This window comes from Sciurus vulgaris (assembly GCF_902686455.1).
Source record: "Sciurus vulgaris genome assembly, chromosome: 10".
NCBI lineage: Eukaryota > Metazoa > Chordata > Mammalia > Rodentia > Sciuridae > Sciurus > Sciurus vulgaris.
In genome coordinates this window covers 63,721,006-63,741,063 of record NC_136470.1, presented here as the reverse complement: position 1 = coordinate 63,741,063, position 20,058 = coordinate 63,721,006, and the positions used below count along the sequence as shown (strand labels likewise).

At 36.2% G+C, this 20,058-nt stretch overlaps 2 protein-coding genes across 10 annotated transcripts in view; both read left to right on the top strand.

Annotated features, from left to right (window-relative positions):
* Positions 1-9,645, top strand: part of SPICE1 (spindle and centriole associated protein 1) — a 73,134-nt gene extending 63,489 nt beyond the window's left edge. For 6 of the 7 annotated variants that reach the window (XM_079155391.1, XM_079155393.1, XM_079155394.1 and 3 more), the window contains 5 exons: positions 797-1,281; positions 3,492-3,675; positions 5,813-5,915; positions 7,100-7,187; positions 8,479-9,645. In XM_079155391.1, coding sequence (XP_079011517.1) covers positions 797-1,281; positions 3,492-3,675; positions 5,813-5,915; positions 7,100-7,187; positions 8,479-8,532 — 914 coding nt within the window. In that variant the 3' untranslated portion in view covers positions 8,533-9,645. The remainder of the gene's footprint in view (positions 1-796; positions 1,282-3,491; positions 3,676-5,812; positions 5,916-7,099; positions 7,188-8,478) is intronic. The other variant, XM_079155389.1, reaches the window with a different exon arrangement.
* A 1,380-nt stretch (positions 9,646-11,025) lies between these two features.
* The window catches only part of CFAP44 (cilia and flagella associated protein 44), a 158,639-nt gene continuing 149,606 nt past the window's right edge, over positions 11,026-20,058 (top strand). For 2 of the 3 annotated variants that reach the window (XM_079155381.1, XM_079155380.1), the window contains exon 1: positions 11,029-11,271. The gene's annotated coding sequence lies outside the window, so the exon portion shown is untranslated. Of the gene's footprint in view, positions 11,272-20,058 lie in introns of all 3 variants that reach the window. The other variant, XM_079155383.1, reaches the window with a different exon arrangement.

Genomic DNA, 20,058 nt, shown 5'->3' with positions numbered 1-20,058 from the left:
TTAACTTCTAGTTCACAACTCTCAGTTCTATTGCCAAAATTTTCCCCAAATTTATTTACTTCTCTTTGTCTGTTTTACTGACATATTTTGGTCAGAGCTCCCAACAGCTTTCTGCTAGACTCCTGCAATTGACTTTGGATCCATACTTCATTTCTGCTACCTTCCAATTATTCACTGCATTTAAGAAATGTAAACTGAGTTGTTGCCAAACCTTCCATTTTTTTTAAATTGTAAAATCCCTAACATGGTCTCAGTGACTCTGCTGGAAATGGTCTGCATCCCTCTTCAATCTCTCCTTTTCCCAGTTATTTCCTTGTTGTTGTTATGGCTAGATTGGCTCCAATTCTTTACTTTTTCTTGTTTCTGAATCTTTATATAATGTTTTTCTCTCTGCTTATAATGTCCTTTATTCTGTTTTCTGCTACATATATAATCATGGTTAAATTTGACTTACTCAGGCCTTTCCTTGCCCTCCTCAGTTTAAATTATACTCTCCTCTTTAACCCTCCAAGATTCTCAGATAGGAGTTCACATACGTGTTAAAATGTGAACTTGACATAGTTTTTCACAAGAATACTGATTAAATGCTTTAAGGAATACAAAAAGTCTCTGTACTTGATTGTTAGGAGTGACTTCGCTGGCATATTTCATGCTAAAAATAACTATGGCATTCAAAAGTCAAACCCTTCTATTGAAAGACTTTTTTTAACTGCTATGATGGGCTAATGAGATGATTATATTACCAACTTATTGGAAAATAATAAAATGTTTATTATTTTTTAATTCTTATCTACAGTATTGAGGAGAACTGTTCAAACTCGTCCTGCTCCACGAATTCCTCCAACTGTGGAAATCACTGAGAAGGAACAAAATTGGGAAAAGACTTTACCTGTTGATGCAGACATTCAGAATTCAAGTGAAGAGAGTCGTCTTTTCACTCAGAGGTGGAGAGTCTCTCACATGGGAGAAGACTTAGAGAACAGAACTCAGACCCCTTTGGTTAACTTTTCACAGACCCTCTGCAATTTCCATCCCAACCCTCAGCAGTCAAGAAATCCTACCTTCTCAGAAGAGCCCTCAGTACAAGGAGATGGACAACAGCTTAGAATAAATGAGGCATCATCTATACAAGGAAAGGACATAATGGCACGAATTGCTGAGTTGACACTGCAGAATTCAGCCATCAAGACACATCTGAATAATATTACTGGTCCAGGGGGAGAGCAAGGGGATGGACTGCGGGAGTTGAGCAAGCAGGAAAGTGTGAGTGATGTGACTACTGTGAGTACCACTTAAGGGTTAATGGGGGACATGGAGGGATTTAAGCTTGGGCATCTTAAGTGATTTCTTTTCAGAAGTGATCCTGGATAGCTTTGAGGCTGTCACTAGATGGCTTATACTTTGGCATGTTCTCTTCACAAGATAATTAAAAGGTCTTGATTAGTCTATATTGAACATAGGAGATAACATGAAAGAAAAAAATACTTGAATGAAGAAAATAGGACTAAGGTTAAATGTGTAGGAAACCTAAAATTAGACTAAAAATGAGGTTTTAAATATAAAATACATAGAATTAATGTGACTTGAAAGTTTGCCATAAAATTACATTTTATTGCAACTATTTTGACTCTTGAAGTAGCTCATAGAAGTGTAACTGGCTTTACATTTGTGAATAGCTAATTTTTTTAGGACACAGCATGTATGTAATGAAATGACGTTAAAGGATCATTAAAGTCAGATTTTAATGTGTGTATGAATCATGGTAGGGGGTCTTGCTAAAATGTGGTTTCTGGATTGAGTAGGTTTAGGGTTAGACCTGTGCATTTCTAATAAGTTTTTAAATGATGCCAGTGCTGCCAGTCCAAGGTCTCTATTTTGAGAAGCAAAGGTCTGCATGCTGTAGTGCAGGAGTTTTATAAAATAAACTTTTTGGGCTAACCTGTAACTTAACTAAAGTTCCAACTGGGGATGTTTATAACGTACCTCCTCATACAGTCGCCAGTTGCATATATTTTGTTTTACTCATTCATGAGCCAGTGTCTTCTGTGAGGGTTCTAATAGGGGATAGTACAGTGTGTTTGCAATGGGAAGGAGATGGGCATCCTTATTATGGATTAGGGACTCCTGAGGTGGCTGTGTCCATAAAAATTTCAAAAACAATGAATTGAGGGCTTTGGTGAACAAGGTAAGGGAGAGGTGAGTATAGGGACCACATTTATCATCCCTGGCTCATGGGGAATAAGGAGAATGTAGAACCAAGTCACAGAAATAGTAGTCAGAGCCGGGCTTGGTGCATACCTGTAATCCCAGATGAGGCAGGATTGCAAATTTAAGGCCAAACTTAGCAACTTTGGCCGTAAACAACTTAGTGAGACCCTGTCTTGAAATAAAAAATAAAAAGAGCTGGGGATGTAGCTCAGTGGCAAAGCATCCCTAGGTTCAATCCCCAGTACCAACAACAACAATAACAACAACAACAAAAACAAAACCATAGTCATAAGTGACTGGCAGAGGAGGAGCCAGAAAGGGGTATTAGCAGTAGGCAGGTGCCATTGGTAGAGGTCTAAGAACATACTGCCTCAGTTTTGAGTAATTGTTTGCAGAGTTGTAAAGATTATTTGAAACAGGTAACTCTTGGTTTAAAAAGGATAGCACAGTTACATATTGACCTTGTGTCCTTTTTAATTAGAATACACATCAGTCTAGAAAAAACAATGTGTTATTGTTGCCCTCACCACCCTCTTATTTTAATTGAAAATACAACAGGATCTTTAATTCAGGCAGATTTATTTATCTTTTTTAAAAAACTAAAGACAAGCTAAAAATTATGAAATTCTGTTAGGGATTGCTTTTGTACAAAGGGACATATTTAACTAAGTGAAATTATTATGAATGATATAAATACACTTGGGAGTTTTCAAATTGAACTTATTGTTACATTCCTTTCCAATTACAACTATTCTTGAATCAGTGATAACTAAGCTAAAAGTGGTCAGAAGGAGTGATGGGGTTCTCAGAATCTTTGTCAAATAATTCACTGTGCATATTTGAAGATTGTAATTGTAGAAACATCTGTTTCAAATAAAGCAGATCCTCCTTTGTAATCTGTCCAACCTCAGATTTGTCATTAATAGGTGTGTGGCATTTCGCATACTAGGAGTCATCTCTTTGCTCAAGTGATCTCTTGTGCAGCTCATCCAACACTAAGAGATGCAGGAAATCTCTGTCAAATAGACTGTGTGTTCAGACAAAGGCACTGGAGGGCATATGTGGCAATAGTAGTAGGAGGTTTAGTATTCTTTTACTTTAGTCCTAATTCTTCAATTAAAGGATTTGTAAATTCTATTGCTTGCCCACTATTCATATTTGTATATAGCAAGGCCAAGAATATTATTGTGCTAACACTTGACAGAAAAGTTAAAATAGTGTGGGTTCTTTTTTTTCAATGTTGAATTTATACCCTTTTCTCCCCCCCTCCCCCACCCCCAAAGACTTTTCCAGTAGCACAATCTCTAGCACCTAGTAGCATGGAGGAACGGATTGCAGAATTGAATCGACAAAGTATGGAGGCTCGGGAGAAACTACTGCAGTTGATAGAGCAGCAGAAACTTGTTGGTTTGAATCTCTCCTCTCCACCAGTGTCACCTGTTCAGTTGCCTCTCAGAGCATGGACTGGTTGGTCACAAATTCATGATTTATAAACTAGAAATATGAAGGATTTTACTTCCCCAATTTTATGTTTGTATTGAACCAAAAGAAATCTTAGAACATATATTCTAGTGCTTCAATTTTACACCAAAAGAAATAAGTGATAGAGATAAGACTAGAAAGCACGTCTCCTGATTCTCTTTAGCCCAAACATCTTTGGTGTTTGAATTCCTATGTTGCCTTACTTCAAATGAGATTCATTGTGGTATATGATTTACTTAGGACATGTGCTGTATGTAGCCAATTATAAAATATAAGCATCAAAATTGTAATTTAAATTTCATCAACATCAGATTACAAATTATTGTTCTGTTAAAACCATTAAAACATTTTCATTTGTTAATTTAACTTTCAGTTCTCTTGTTACATTTAGAAATGTGAAAAGCTAGAAGGGATTCTGAATAGTAGAATAGTAACCGAAAAATTTATCAGAGCATTCACATTCAAAAATGACACTGAGGAAATGAAGTAGGTCTCAAGTTGGTTATTAGCCAGAATTTCATTTAAGACCCTCAAGGGATGGAGACTGATTTAGGTCCAGAATAAGAGAAGGTTCTAATGATCAGAAATAGAAAAATCTCTAATCGGTGACCTGTTCCCTGACGTGTACAAATAGATGTTTTAGAGGACTTATTTGTCCTGTGCTGGTTGAAGTAGGTTACCTTTAGGGTATCTGTCAGTAAGAGTTTTCACCTTAATTAGAAATTATTTCTTTTTGAAATAATTATTTGTGTTTGAAATAATTTTCCAGAAAAGCAGACTCCTTTTTGGAAATTACTGGAAAAGGACTGGGAAATGATTTGTAATTCATTTCTCAGGGTCCTTCCTCTTTCTTCTAGGCTTCTTCATATGTCAACTTTGTGTACTAGCCTTTATAGTCATGAAGTCTAAAACCAAATTTGATTAGAATGTTTTCAAACATCAAAAAACTAATGTGTGCCTGCCATTTGTGGTCTTGAATACTCAGAGACATTTTAAGTTGGGGGATAGGCAACAAACAAACAAATATGTGAGAAAATGTCATTTAGTACTGAGTACAATGAAGAAACATAAAGCAGATCACTTTTAAGAATAATTTTGTGATTAAATATGACATCTTCTATCTCATAATTCTACAAGGTTAAAAAATGCCTACATTATCTCATCTAGAATTCAATACAGCCTAAGAGTAAACAGGGCTATTATTATGCCAATTTAACAAGTGAACTGAGGTACAGAAAGATTAAATGATCTGTCTGAAGTTTCAAAGCAAATTGTGAATTTGCATCTGTGTTCTTTTCACTCTAGTGATTATATTTCAAGTATTCTTTTTGTAAGTAAAATTTTTGGTTGCATAGGAATCTCTGTGGACTATCCTGATAAAAATAAGAATAAATAATTATACCATGAAAAAAGAACTTTCTTTTTTAGGGAAACTAAGGAATATTTTACAAAAATAAAATAGGGTTTTATTACCCCTTAATGCTGTGAAATCACTAGTTTAAATAGTGGTTCACAGGAGCCTTTCTGAAACTGCCTGGGATGGACATAAAGTATTTCACCAGTAAATATATAGTTGTAAATGTTTGTTTGTCAATTACCTACTTTTGAAATATTGAAATATATATAATTATACTTACTTTTGGCAGTATGAGCTCCTCAGCCAATTTTCCCCCCTCCTATATTAGTGTTGTCAACAATAGTAATAATGTAATAGATTTAAAAGATTGAAAGTTTTACTGAATGACTTCGGAAAAAATTTTTCCTTTTTCTTCCTTTTTTAGGAAAACTTTAAATAAGCTCTTTTTGACAAAGATCTCAAATTCTTTAGGGTTAGCTCTTAACTTCTGTTTTTCACTTCCAGATCTGACATGATACCTTAACTTGTCTGAAGAATCTGGCTGTCTATGAACTGACATGCTACTGAATTGACACTAGAAACTAAAGTTTCTTGTCTCGCAGTTCATTTTTTAAAAAAAAAGCTTTCAAGTGTGTACCTGTGGGCCATAATGATATAAATTCAGAAAGAAGTCCCCAAATTTGTAATAACATTGAAATTGAGCAAAATTTTTTATTTTTACCATCTTGAAAGGTAATGAAAATAAAATTTACTTTTATATTTTAGAAGGAGGAAAGAAGACCATTGAGGTATCTATTCCAGGAGCAGAAGCCCCAGAAAGTACAAAATGTAATACTCTCTCTCCTCTCAGTGGAATAAGTACAAGAAGGTAGGGTTATAGCATGAATAGTTGCTTTAAGTAAATCAAGAATGTGGTTTGTGTTTTATTCTCTTTGTGAGAAAAGTAGGTGTCTAATATGTGGCTTAAGTTCAGATTCATTCATGTAGAGCAAACAAAGTAACTAGAAAGAATTTGGGGGCAATAAAATGAGTGAGGAGTAAACTAAGTAAAAAATAATGGGTTGGCTACTGAAAACGAAAACGGGCTTACACATATATAGAGTGTTTTTGGGTTATAATTTAGGAGGCAATATGACAGAGTAGTTAAATTGAAGAGTAGTATTTTCCTCCTTTAAAGTAGGTGAAACTGAAGCTCACAGAGCTGTTTGGGTAACTTGCCTACATGGGCGACATGGTTGGTAATTGGTGACCCAAGAAAGCCTTCTGTCTCCACATCTTCACTGTTGTACTGTGCTGCTCTTGTTCTCATTACTCTTTACTATTTTGACCTTCTTCCCCTATACTACACAACCATTTTTCATCTTTAATATTAAAAATGATATTGTAATGGCAGATACATGTCATCATACACTTGTCAAAATCCACGGAATGGTGGGCGCAGTAGCACACACCTATAATCCCAGCAGCTCTGAGGCTGAGGCAGGAGGATCACGATTTTAAAGCCAGCCTCAGCAAAAGAGAGGCGCTAACAACTCAGTGAGACCCTGTCTCTAAATAAAATACAAAAAGTAGGGCTGGGGATGTGGCTCAGTGGTCAAGTGCCCCTGAGTTCAGTCCCTGGTACCCACCCCCCCAAAAAAATTCACAGAATGACAGAATGTACTACACAAATAGTAAAACCTCATGTAAATTATGGAGTTTAGTTAATAACAGCTTATCAATATCAGTTGTAACAATGATGTACCACACTGATGCAACATGCTAGTAATAGGAGAAACTGTGTGGCTGGAGGTGGGGGTGAGGTGGTACATGGCAACTCTTTACTTTCCGCTCAATCTTTTTGTAAACCTAAAGCTGCTCTAAAAAATAAATTCTGTTAGTTAAGGCAAAAAAGAGTTATAGGTTGGTGATATTATGTTATAAATAACTTACCTTATTTGAATCTATTATTCATTCATTTTCAAGTTTTTGCCAGGATTGAGAATTTTTATTGTTTTTATAATTTATTAAGGTTATTAATAATAGCTCATTCTTTTTATTTTTCATAAATAGATCTTCAGGGGCTACTAGTAACTTTTGTTCTCCTTTAAATGCCACCTCAGGAAGTGGGCGAATCACACCTATTCATCCAAGAACCAAGGTAAATTATAAAATGTAATTGTAAAATACATATAGGGGTCAAGAGTGAGGGTAGTAGATTTGCTGATTTCCATTCTTAGTTGTCATTGCTGTTATCCTAAAGATGATATAAATTCTCAGAAGAAAGGAAATTGTGTCATTCACCTTTATTAGATAAAGAACAAACCATGTACTTGTTTTGCTTTCCAGGATAACTAAGGAATAAGGTAAAATCAGTAGGATTCAACAGTCCTTAAAGACTAGATATTACTGGTTTCAGGCAGAGCTTCCAAAATAGTATAGCAGGACATAGAGGTATGCCTTGAATGGTTTGTGGGTACACTGAGATACTGGTTCCCCAGTTACTCCTGTGTCTAGGTGGAATATGGTGTAACCAGAGCCATGGTCCAGACACCTTATCATAGTGAGCCACATTTGAGTGTGATCCTGGCTAGACAGGTTATGGCTCAAAAGGTAAATAAATGTTGTATGTATTCTTCATGTTTCAGTTTGCTACAGGAATATGTGGAAGCTAAAATTTTTACAAAAGGTGTATTTATTTTTCTGTGTTGGTAATGCAGTAAAATATAGTTCCTTTCAGTGTTTAGTCATAGAAAACTGTGAGGTAGTTTTTAAAATTGTAAAAATAACCTTTGCTGACTTGAGTCAACAACTGTCTGGCAGGGAATCTTCATTATTACTAACTTCAGTAATGAGAACAAAGAGTGGATGCTTACAGCCCACATCAGTTGATAGGCTTAGCTATCCCAACTGCCTAGCATTAAAATTTGTCTTTTTCTATACTAAAGTTTTTAAGTTAGCTATTTTATATAATTTACTCTTATTAGTTTCTGGAACCTAGTAACTATTTACTAAGATGAAATAACTTTTTTTTAATAATTTTTAAAATTGTACCTAAGATTTGTATAGAATCCTAGACAATCTTTTTCTAAAAGTGAGAACTCTTGGGGCTGGGATTGTAACTCAGTGGTAGAATGCTTGCCTAGCATGTGTGAGGCACTGTGTTTGATCCTCAGCACTGCATAGAAAATAAGTAAAATAAAGGTATTGTATCCATCTACAACTAAAAAAAACCAAAAGGAATGCTTCCTATTTAAAAAAAAAAAAAAATGAGGACTCTTAGAATGAGGGGGTCTGTTGATCAGGTATGCCAGTAATAATTTAATTTCTAGTACCATTCAATGTAACAGGATGACTTTATTGTATATACTTGTTCTGAATGATCTGTAAATCTTGAGTTATCTCATGTTTCTGGTTATCTTCTAAATCTTTTCTGTATCTTTGTTCAACAGATTGAGAAACAAAATGAAGAAGGCTGGTTTGCTCTTTCTACTCACGTGTCATAAGTGAAGTTGAAGTTACATCTTACAGTGTTTGTTCTTGGCCTTCCACTCTCCTTTCCCTGCTCCTGCTTTCAAGTTTTTATGTACTTCTTCAGATAAAACCTGTAGAGATCCTGTGAATTAATACAACAGAGAAAAATTTATTATAATTTTTTACCTTTACAAACAGGTTTTCAACAGCCAGCCAACCTATAATTCCCTGCAAATAAAATTTTGACTGTAGGGAAGTTAAAGTTTTATTTTCTTATAACTTCTTAAATATTTTAAGGGATTTTTTTAATAATGCATTTTTACCTGATGTTATCATCTTGATTCAGATTTTGTTGTTTACTGCATCTTAAATGTTGATCTATTTCATTTTTCTTTTTCTTGAAGAAGTAAGTTGCTTTGCATGTAACATACAGTAGAATGACTCTATTAGAGTCAGGCATGGAGAAGAATGTTAACCCCTTTCTTTTTTGGTGGGAATATATTGCTGTCCATCACCTTTTCCAAGAGGAATACATAGCTTTTAAAAATAGTTATGGGAAGGCTGAGGATTATGGCTCAGTGGTAGAGTGCTTACCTAGCATGTGTGAAGCGCTGGGTTTGCTCTCCAGTACCACAAAATAAAAATAAAAAAAGCAAAATTTAAGAAAATAGGTAGGGAAGTGTTTGTATTTGCTTAAGCAGGTAGGACTGGTTGTATGTATTATAAAATTCTTATTTAATTTTTAAAGGTGAAAATATCGATAATGTATATAAGATAAATAATGATTATAGAGCTCAAATGTCTAAATGTAGTAACATTGATTTCATGGTCTATTTAGTGTTTGAAACAGAATTAAATGAAAGTACTTGTCATTAATTTTCTTAGCAAAGAATCCAAGCAGATTCTTTCAGAATAGGTTTTTCTTTCAGGCACATGTTTGGTTCTCAAATGTTGGTTTCTGTTTTCAACTTGAGTGAAGTGGGACCTGGGAAGGGCAGCACATTTAAACTACCAGGGGAATTTTCTCTGACAACACCTTTGTACCTTCTGCAATTACAAATCTGTGTGCTAAGAAGTGCCCTATGGAAATTTTACTTGGGTCTCTTTATTGTTGTGGCAAAAATAAAATTATTTTCTGAAGCACTATGGATTTATTTATGTGATGTCATCTGTATTCATTTGCATTATTGCAGATTCCTCCAGTTGCACATTTTGAAACTTGGTAATGAATTCTATACCTGTCTGTGACATAAGCCATTTTAGTGTTACTCCTTATCAAAATGTTATCTGCTTGCTTCATGAATGTATTCTTTTAAAAAAAAATTATTGGTGCATTATTATTGTACATAATGATGGTATTTGTTGTTACATATTCATATGTGCACACAATTTAACAATATGATTTGGCTAGTATCACTCCCCGGTACTTCTCCCCTCCCTCTCCACCTCCCACCCCCTAATCCCTTTCTTTACTGATCTCTTTGACTTTTCATGAGATCTCTGCCCCCCCCCACACACCTTTTTTTCCTTTTTCCTCTCTAGCTTCCACATATGAGAGAAAATATATGACCCTTGACTGAGTTTGGCTTATTTCACTTAACATATTTTTCTTCAGTTCCATTCATTGTCCTGCAGATGACATAATGTCATTTTTCTTTGTGGCTGGATAAAACTCCATTGTGTATATGTGTATGTGTATACATGTATAAAATTATATTGTGTATATATACCACATTTTTATCATCTATTGGTGGACACCTAGGCTAGTTCCATAGTTTGGCTATTGTGAATTTTGCTGGTATAAACTTGGGTATGCATCTATCACAATAGTATGATGACTTTCCTTAGGATAAATACCAAGGAGCAGTGTATAGCTGGGTCACATGGTGGTTCCATGACCGTTCTTTTGAGGAACCTCCATGCTGATTTCCATGGTGGTTGTGCTAATTTACAATTCCACCAACAGTGTAAAAGTGTTCCTTTTTTTCCACATCCTCTCCAGCATTTATTATTATTTGCATTCATCATGAATGCATTCTTTTGATGTGCATTTTCCTTAATGTTTTCCAACTGATTAGCGCTTATTTTTCGCCCCCTGTATTACTTTAAATCTGAAAAGCCATTGTTCTCAACTTGAGAAGCATTTAAAAAATACCAAGTGACAACCTGTGAACTGAGCCTATACTTAGTTTCTGTCGCCCTGAAGTAAGGAGCCCAAAACATATGATCTTACTCTTTTAAATAGCACGTAGAGATACTATAGAGCAGAAAAACGGGCACAAATTTCCAATCGCCCCAGGGATTTATCTTTGCTGTTGATGCTGCTGGCAAACTGGCTTCAGTTGTTTTAGGAACCCGCCCTGCCTTTACACTTTTATTTTTCATTTGTAAGTAATTATTGTTACTAGGGCCCTTAAGTTCAATCTGGACCCCATTAGGCCATTTTGGAATAGGGGGCAATTGTTTTCGAAAGTATTCAAAATTCATTTGTTAACATGATATCCTTTAGGGGTTAGTTGGTAGAATGCTGGGCTTTTCAGCTACTTTGAGCCAACCTGGGGCGGAAGTCTCTCCTTCGTGGGCGGATTCAACTGGGCTTCCCAAAGCAACACGCGGAAACGCCCAAAGCCCGTCGCTGGACCGCGCATGCACCTCTAGGCGCTCCCGGGGGCGGGGGCGGGGGGGGGGAGCGTTGCCATGGTAACCACAGTAAACGAAGGCCTTGTGCAGGTGCAGAGGAGAAACAGCGGCAGCGGTGGGGACCTCCGGTGGTAAGTTTGTACCTCCACAGCCGGGCTGCTCGCACTACTTTTTCCTTAAATCTCTTAGCCACCCGCAGCGCAGTGAGCCTCACTTGGACTTCTTTTACACTGAACCAGTGTTCTCCTGGTTTTGCTGAAACACGTTCTTTCGTCCTCCCTGCGGTAGTTCCACAAACATTTGAGGCGACTAAAGGAGCTCACAATCTGGCCAGGAGGAAGCCGGGCAGGCAAAAGGAGTAAGGATTAGACTGGGCTAAGCCAGAAGCAGTGAATCTGGTGAAGTGTCAGGGCTCTGGGGTCCAAGCAAAATCATCTCTCCTCATACTTAACTTTATGTGACACTTGGCAAATGCCCCCTCTGCCCTTCACTTTCCTCATCTCTATAAAGGAAAAAGATAATGCTTACCTCATGGGGTTCTTGTTATAAATAGGATAATGCAGTCTAAGCGCTTAGCACCAGCCCAGGGCACCACAGATACTTGTTGAATAAATACACAAAGACATAGTAACAATGTGTTCAATCATAAGTTGTTGTGGGTGCCTACTGAGTGAAACTTTTTTATGTTCAACCATATTTTATTCTTTCTATTCTCCTTTCTTCATTCTTTCATTCCTATTAAAACACCTACTAAACCATGGTGACATCTACTAAATTTTGGAATTTATCTATGTAGTCTATAATACTATTTTGTCATATTTCCTTTATGCACCAGCAGTTTTCATTTCATATATGGTTTTATTTTTTATTCTTTTGCAGTTCTGGGGAATTAAACCACATCCCCCCGCCATTTTATTTTTTCAAATTTTGATACAGGATTCCATTGAGTTGCAGAGGCTATCCTCAAACTTGCAAATTCTTTTGAGAGGAGGCTAAAGAGGGATTAGGGAAAGGGAAAGCAAGGAGAGATGAACCACCTATAAACCCTATAGGGAAGGCCATTTAAGTCATGCCAAGTAATCTGAATTCTTATGACAATGAAAAACAATTAAAGGTTTTAAACGAAGTAGCACATTAAAAGCTGTGTTTCAGAAATTCAAGAGGCAGTGTAGAAAATGTAGAAAATGGATTAGAGAATAGAGAGAGAGATGATGGTAGGCGTCAGGTACAATGAGGATCAACTATAGTGGTGACAGTGGGACTAGAAGGGAGGGGATGAATTCAAAAGACTTACTAACCAGACCCTTGGTCACAGGTCTTGCAAATCAATTGCATGAGTTAGGTGAAAGGGAAGGGCAGCTGCTCTGAACTCAGAGTGATGTCACCTTGTGGAGCACTCTGGCTTCTAGCCAACCTTCTAGCAAGACGCTCCTCTGCACCACTGAGTACTGATTTTTTTTTTTTTTTCTTCACTCTTTCTTAGGGTTGACTCAAAACTGAATGATCTAATGAGGTGGTTACAAGAATTGTCTGTAGGCTGAACCAATAAAACTGAATCTAATGAAAGGAAATTTAAGATAGTTCTGAAAATAGACTCCCAAACCTAGCTAGTAGAGTTGAATAAGATAGGACATAGTTTAGAACACACTAATAAAGTTTTATTTTATTCTAGTTAGTTACGGGTTGATTTTGATGATAATCCTGTCTCCTGTCCCCATCCCCCATTAATAATATAATTTTAGACTGCCTTGAAGGAATACAGTGGATGAGGTGATCAGATGAAGTGATAGATCCTCTCTTCTGGAAAGTGTCCAGAATTTACAAAAGGAAGATACGAAATTGGGAGGGATATATTATGCATTTGGAACATACTTGAGATTACATAGTGAGAAAAGTTAGAATCATGTCATTGAGAAATAATGGAAAGAATTGGAATGTTTAGCTGAAAAGGTGGATCTAGAGAGAAATGAAACCACCTAGAACTATTTGAATGGCTGCAGCATCTACAAAAACTTGTTTTTTATGTTTCCAGGAAAAAAAAAAAAAAAAAAAAAAAAAAAAAAAAAAAAAACAAGGATCGAATAGATCCAAGCTGTAGGGAGGTAGATTTCAGCTTAATTTTAAATAAAAAAATTTTTTTTGTACTACCAGGGATTGGACCTAGGGGCACACTACCACTGAGCGACATCCCTAGTCCTGTTTATTTTTTATTTTGAAGCACAGGTTCTTGCTAAGTTGTCAAAACTGGCCTTGAACTTGTGATCTTCCTACTTCAGGCTCCTAAGTAACTGGGATTACAGGTGTGTACCACCATGCCTGGAAAATTTCAGCTTAATTTAAAATATACTAGGAACTAGAGCTGAGCATTAATAGAATGTGCTTATCCTCTTACCTGAAATATTTAAATTGAAACCAACTGACTATTGCTTAAAATGTTCCTTCATTTGTTCATTAATTCAGGAAGATATTAATACATTCATTCCCTCAACCATTTTACATATTGAGTACTTATGTGCTACATACCATTCTTAAAGTTTTACTCTGTTGGCAACCCGAGATCTCAATGTAGTCTTATGAAGTAGGTACTGCATTTTATAGATGACAATTCTGAGACAAAGAGAGGTTAAATATTTGTTTAACAACCAGGATTTAAACTTAACCAGAATGACTGTAGCCAATATTCCCAACCTGGTAAACACCTAGTCTGCTTTTATAATGGTGTTGGGCTAGATGTGAATGTGGGGCCTATAATGGGAGGCTGGACTAGATACTTCTTTTGACTCTGAAGATTCTGTGACACGTTGATTGAGTTTTATTTATGTATTTATGTATTTATGTATTTATTTATTTATTTATTTGAGACAGTGTCTCACTATTTGCCTGGGCTGGTCTCTAACTTCTGGACCTAAGCTATCCTTCTACCTTAGCCTCCCGAGTAGCTAGGACTTCAGGTGCCCAGCTTATGATCATATTTCATCAAACTCCACCTGCATTAAAGAAACTATCTAGTAGTGACAGCAAAAACACCTTTCACTTCTGCGTTCCTACTAGGTGTTTTATATAAACCCATAGTTCTTAAAATTGTTTCTTATGACTGACTGGATGAAAGAATTGCCTGGGAAAGTTAAGACCCTATTAATGGTAAGTTTTTAAAAAGTTTTTCACATGATTCTAAACTGTAATCAGAGTTGGGAACTATAGATATAAAATCTCATTTAATTTTTATGACAACTCTACTAGAAAATAGTATTACCCCCACTTTACACATAAAAGGACTAAGAGAGTAAAGAACTTGGCCAACCTGGAATGTGAACCCACGTCTCTTTGGCACCAAAGCCTCACCAGGTTACTATACAATTTCCCAATCTCTTTCATCTAAAAACAAACATTTTATTCCATCTAATCAATCATCAATTACGAATCTCCAGGAGTCCAGGAGTCTTTGGTACCTGATTTGCTCAACTCCTTTTTACAGATTATATTTTCACCCTGTAGAGCCCAGAAAAACTAAGAACAGATCACAATATTTATTGTCCAGTATGGCAAATTAAGAACATTGGGCAAATTCCTTGGGTTCTCGTATATTCTTTCACACTAATTGACTGGTTTGTGATATTAAAAAGTACTGCATGGTAGTGTTAGCCATTTGAGGAACATTTCGTTTATGATAGCACAGAATAAAGTGTGGTGGTTTGTCTTGATACCAAGTTACCTTGTGTTGTGATTCAGCATCTTTACTGTAATTGCTTATTACCCACTTTATAGACACCTTATGAATAAATTCATTAGATCTTAGGGCCTATTTTTATTAGAATCTATATCCAGAGTAGATTGTTACAGTATGTTAAAAATAAATGTATTTAGGGGAAAAAAAGCTAAAAGGTAGAAGATGAGCTTAAGATGACATTGATTGGTGGGAAGCAGGAAAGAAAACTATGAGACACAAATCACTGACGTATATTTGGTTTGCCCCATTTCTGGCTTTAAAGGAGACCAGGAGCCAGGGAACACAGGTGGTCTCTGAAAGCTTAGAATGACTTGTAGATGACAAGCCAAGAAAAAGACAGGGGTCTAGGTCCTACAACCACATGGAATGAAATTCTGCTGGCAACCTAAATGAGGCCAGAAGTTGATTCCTCCTCAGAGTCTCAGAAATGAAGGCACTGTCAACACCTTGATTCTAATCTTGTGAGACTAGGCAGAGGGTAGCTGAGTGACATTGGGCCACAAAACTATAAGATAATACATGGATGTTACTTAAGTTGCTGAACTTGTTAATTTTTATGACAGCAATAGAAAATGAAAACAATGGGAACTCACAGACTAAAAGCTTTCATTTAGTTCTCAGTTGATTAGCAGCAATAGAATATCAGTTCAGTTTTGTTGGCAAACCCAGCAGCCACTTGCCTTTACTTATTGGGGCCTGCATCATGTAGTTTAGTTTCTTTCCAATATTTCAAATGTTGATTTTTATCAAAGAAATCATTATCTATTACCATCTCATGCCAGTTAGAATGATTACTATCCCCCACAGTAGATAAGAAATGCTGGCAAGGATTTAGAGAAAAAGAACTCTTAAGCACTGTTGGTGGGAATGTAAATTAGAATAGGCATTATGGAGAGCAGTATGGAGTTACTCACAAAACTAAAACTAGAACTACCACATGATCTAGCTATTTCCTGTATATTTATCCAGGGGGAATGAAATCAGCATACTCAAGAGATACCTGCACACCCATGTTTATTGTGTCACTATTCACACTATTCAGAATAGCTAAGATAGAGAATCTGCCTAGGTGCTTATCAACAGAAGAATAAAGAAAATATAGCATTGTTTTCTTATTATTTAGCCATAAAGAAGAATGAAATTTGCAGCAAAATGAATGGAATTGGGGAACATTATATTAAAAGAAATAAACCAGACACAGAAAGACAAGTACTGCTTATTTTCTCTTGTATTTAGAAGCTAAAATAAATAAATAAATAAATAAAAAGGAAAAAGTGTCCAAATGTCTGAATATAAAATAGTGGTTAAAGAGTTTTGGAAAGGTGTTTGGCGTATGTAAAGGGAAAGTTGGAGTTGATTAGTGCTTTCTGTATGTGTTTAAACATCACACTTGATTCTATTAATATGTACAACTCATAGGAATAAATAAAAAGTAAAATAATTATTTAAGAAATCATCTATAACCACCACTTCCATCATGACTATCAGACCATGAAGTTCTCGTCAAACTCAGATGAATCTGGATCAGTGCCTTAGAAGAGAAGTTTGTTCTCAGAATATATTGAAAGAAAATTGTCAATATCTTCCTCTTGAACTACAAATTAAGTCCAGGGAATATATATTGCTCATTGTGTGTCCTCTGCTCTGCCAAGCATAATACAGTTTATAAACATGATCAATAATTTTAAGAATTGAATTCACTTGAATTAAGTAGAATCTTGAAAGCAAGGGAGAAAATAGCATTTAGATATTTTTATAGCCTATCTGAACAGCTCTGCAAAGTTTGGCATTGCCTTGCACAGTTCTTTTTTTAGTCAGTTGCTTGCTGTAAACATAAAACCTCTATGTGTCTAAAAATACACTGAATTATAGAATATGGATTTTTAAGGATCTTGCCACTTAAAATTTTTCTATCATTCAATTCCTACCCCAACTCTCAAACCCCAAGGGGCATATATTCTACAATGAGTTGAAGAAGGGAAGGAAAGAAGGAAAAAAGGAGCAAGGGAGGGAGGAAGGAAGATAGGGAGAGATGAAAGGAAGAAAGGATTAAGAAAAATAAAAGTAAAACCACACACATTTTTTTTTAAAGTAAAGCATTATCTTGGACAGTATCATGTTAAGGTATATCCTTTTTGATAATAGTTATAGCAAAAACATTTGGTCAAGGTACTGTTGTCCCCCATATCGAGAGAGGGCGTCATTATAATGCAAGAAAACATGGAAAGAACTCTTAACGGCCAGTTGACAGGCATCAGTCATACTCTACTCACTGCATGATCAGCAATCACGCAGTGCACATCACACCTGCCTATGGCACACTAGTCTATCTTCAGGCACCAGGAAAGTATAATGATGTACTAGTTCAATTAATCCTCATATCAACCTTGTGAGTAGTTTATCTTCATTCTCATCACAGTTGAGGAATTGACTTAAGTTGATTTAATTAGCTGGCTGCGTGGCCATACAGGGATTCATACATGAATATAAACACAAATCTTGTCCCAAAAGAACTCTTATTCTTTTGTGTTTTCCAGTCATGCCATGGAACAATGTGTAGGGAACATGGGTGTGTAGAGAAGTGAAGACTTGGAGGTACCATAGGTCTTTTCAAGCATAGTACACAGAGCTGCAATATAGACAGAGGACAGAGAAAGTTGTTATGTCACTCCCTCTTTAAAACTATTCAGTGGCTTTTAAATGCCATAGAAATAAGATCTAAACTTCTTAGGAAAATTTAGAGACTATTTCTAAATCTGCCACCTGTCTCCTCTTCACATTCATGACCACTCTAAGTGGAAGATGAATTTTGCCTTTCTCTGATGTTCCCTGTGTCTAACACACTTTTTCCCTTTCTATGTCTGGCCCATTCCTCCTCATGGCCTGTGTCTCAAACACCTCGTCTTTAAACCCCAAACTTGGTTTAAGCTTCTTGCCATTCATTGTCACGGCATCCCATCCTTTCATTTTTGTAGCACTCATTGTATTCTAATTGCTTGCTGCTTGTTTTTTTTTAATTTATTTTTATTGTAAACAAATGGGATACACGTTGTTTCTCTGTTTGTACATGAAGTAGAGGCACACCATTTGTGTAATCATACATTTACATAGGGTAATGGTGTTTGATTCATTCTGTTATTTTTTCCTTCCCCCCCACTGCTCCCCCCCCTCTTTTCCCTCTATAAAGTCCCTCCTTCCTCCATTCTTGCCTCCCTCCCACCCCCCATTATGTGTCATCATTCACTTATTAGCGATATCATTCATCTTTTGTTTTTTTGATATTGGCTTATCTCACTTAGCATGATATTCTCCAATTTCATCCATTTGCCTGCAAATGCCATAATTTTACTATTCTTTATAGCTGAGTAATTCCATGGTATATATATACCACAGTTTCTTTACCCATTCATCAATTGAAGGGCATCTAGGTTGGTTCCACAATCTGGCTATTGTGAATTGAACAGCTATGAACATTGATGTGGCTGTATCTCTGTAGTATGCTGATGTTAAGTCCTTTGGGTATAGGCCAAGGAGTGGGATAGCTGGGTCAAATGGTGGTTCCATTCCAAGCTTTCTGAGGAAGTTCCATACTGCTTTCCAGAGTGGCTATACCAATTTGCAACTCCACCAGCAATGTATGAGTGTGCCCTTTTCTGCACATCCATGCCGACACTTATTATTGCTTGTGTTCTTGATAATAGTTGATAATAGCCATTCTAATTGGAGTTAGATGAATTCTTTGGTTTTTTTTTTTTTTTTTTTTTTTTTTTTTTGCGGTGCTGGGGATCGAACCCAGGGCCTTGGTGCTTGTAAGGCAAGCCCTCTACCAACTGAGCTATCTCCCCAGCCCCTTAGGGTGGTTTTAATTTGCATTTCTCTAATTACCAGGGATGCTGAGCACTTTTTCATGTATTTGTTGATCACCTGTATATCTTCTTCTGTGAAGTGTCTGCCCATTTCCTTAGCCCATTTATTGATTTGGTTCTTTGAATTTTTGGTGTAAAGTTTTTTAAGTTCTTTATAAACATTGGAGATGAGTGCTCTGTCTGAAGTGTGTGAGAAAAAGATTTTCTGCCACTCTGTATGTTCTTTCTTCACATTGCTGATAGTTTCCTTTGCTGAGAGAAAGATTTTTAGTTTGAATCTATCCCAGTTATTGATTCTTGCTTTTATTTCTTGTGCTATGGGTGTCCTGTTAAGGAAGTCTCTGATCCTAAGCCAACATGTTGAAGATTTGTACCTACTTTTTCTTCTGTAAGATGAAGGGACTCTGGTCTAATTCTGTGGTCCTTGATCCATTTTGAGTTGAGTTTTGTGCAGGGTGAGAGATAGGGGTTTAGTTTCATTCTGTTGTATATGGATTTCCAGTTTTCCCAGCACCATTTGTTGAAGAGGCTATCTTTTCTCCATCGAATGTTTTTGGCACCTTTGTCTAGTATGAGAAAACTGTACTTATTTGGATTTGTGTCTGCGTCCTCTATTCTGTACCATTGATCTACCCGTCTATTTTGGTGTCAATACCATGCTGTTTTTGTTACTATTGCTTTGTAGTATAGTTGAAGTTCTGTGATACCCCCTTCTTCAGTTTTACTGCTAAGGTTTGCTTTAGCTATTCTGGGTTTCTTATTCTTCCAGATGAATTTCATGATTGCTTGCTCTATTTCTGTGAGGAACATCATTGGGATTTTAATTGGGAATTGCATTGAATCTTTATGGCCATTTTGACAATATTAGTTCTGCCTATCCATGAACATGGGAGATCTTTCCATCTTCTAAGATTTTCTTTAATTTCTTTCTTTAGTGTACTGTAGTTCTCATTGTAGAGGTCTTTCACCTCTTTCGTTAGATTGATTCCCAAGTATTTATTTTTTTTGAAGCTATTGTGAATGGGGTAGTTTTCCTAACTTCTCTTTCTGAAGATTCATCACTTATGTATAAAAGTGCATTAGATTTATGAGCATTGATCTTATATCCTGCTACTTTACTGAATTCACTTATGAGTTCTAAAAGTCTTCTGGTGGAATTTCCCAGTTCCTCTAAATATAGAATGATGTCATCAGCAAATAGGGATAATCTGAGTTCTTCTTTTCCAATTCGTATCCCTTTAATTTCTTTGGTCTGTCTAATTGCTCTGGCTAGAGTTTCAAGGACAATGTTGAATAGAAGTGGTGAAAGAGGGCATTCCTGCCTT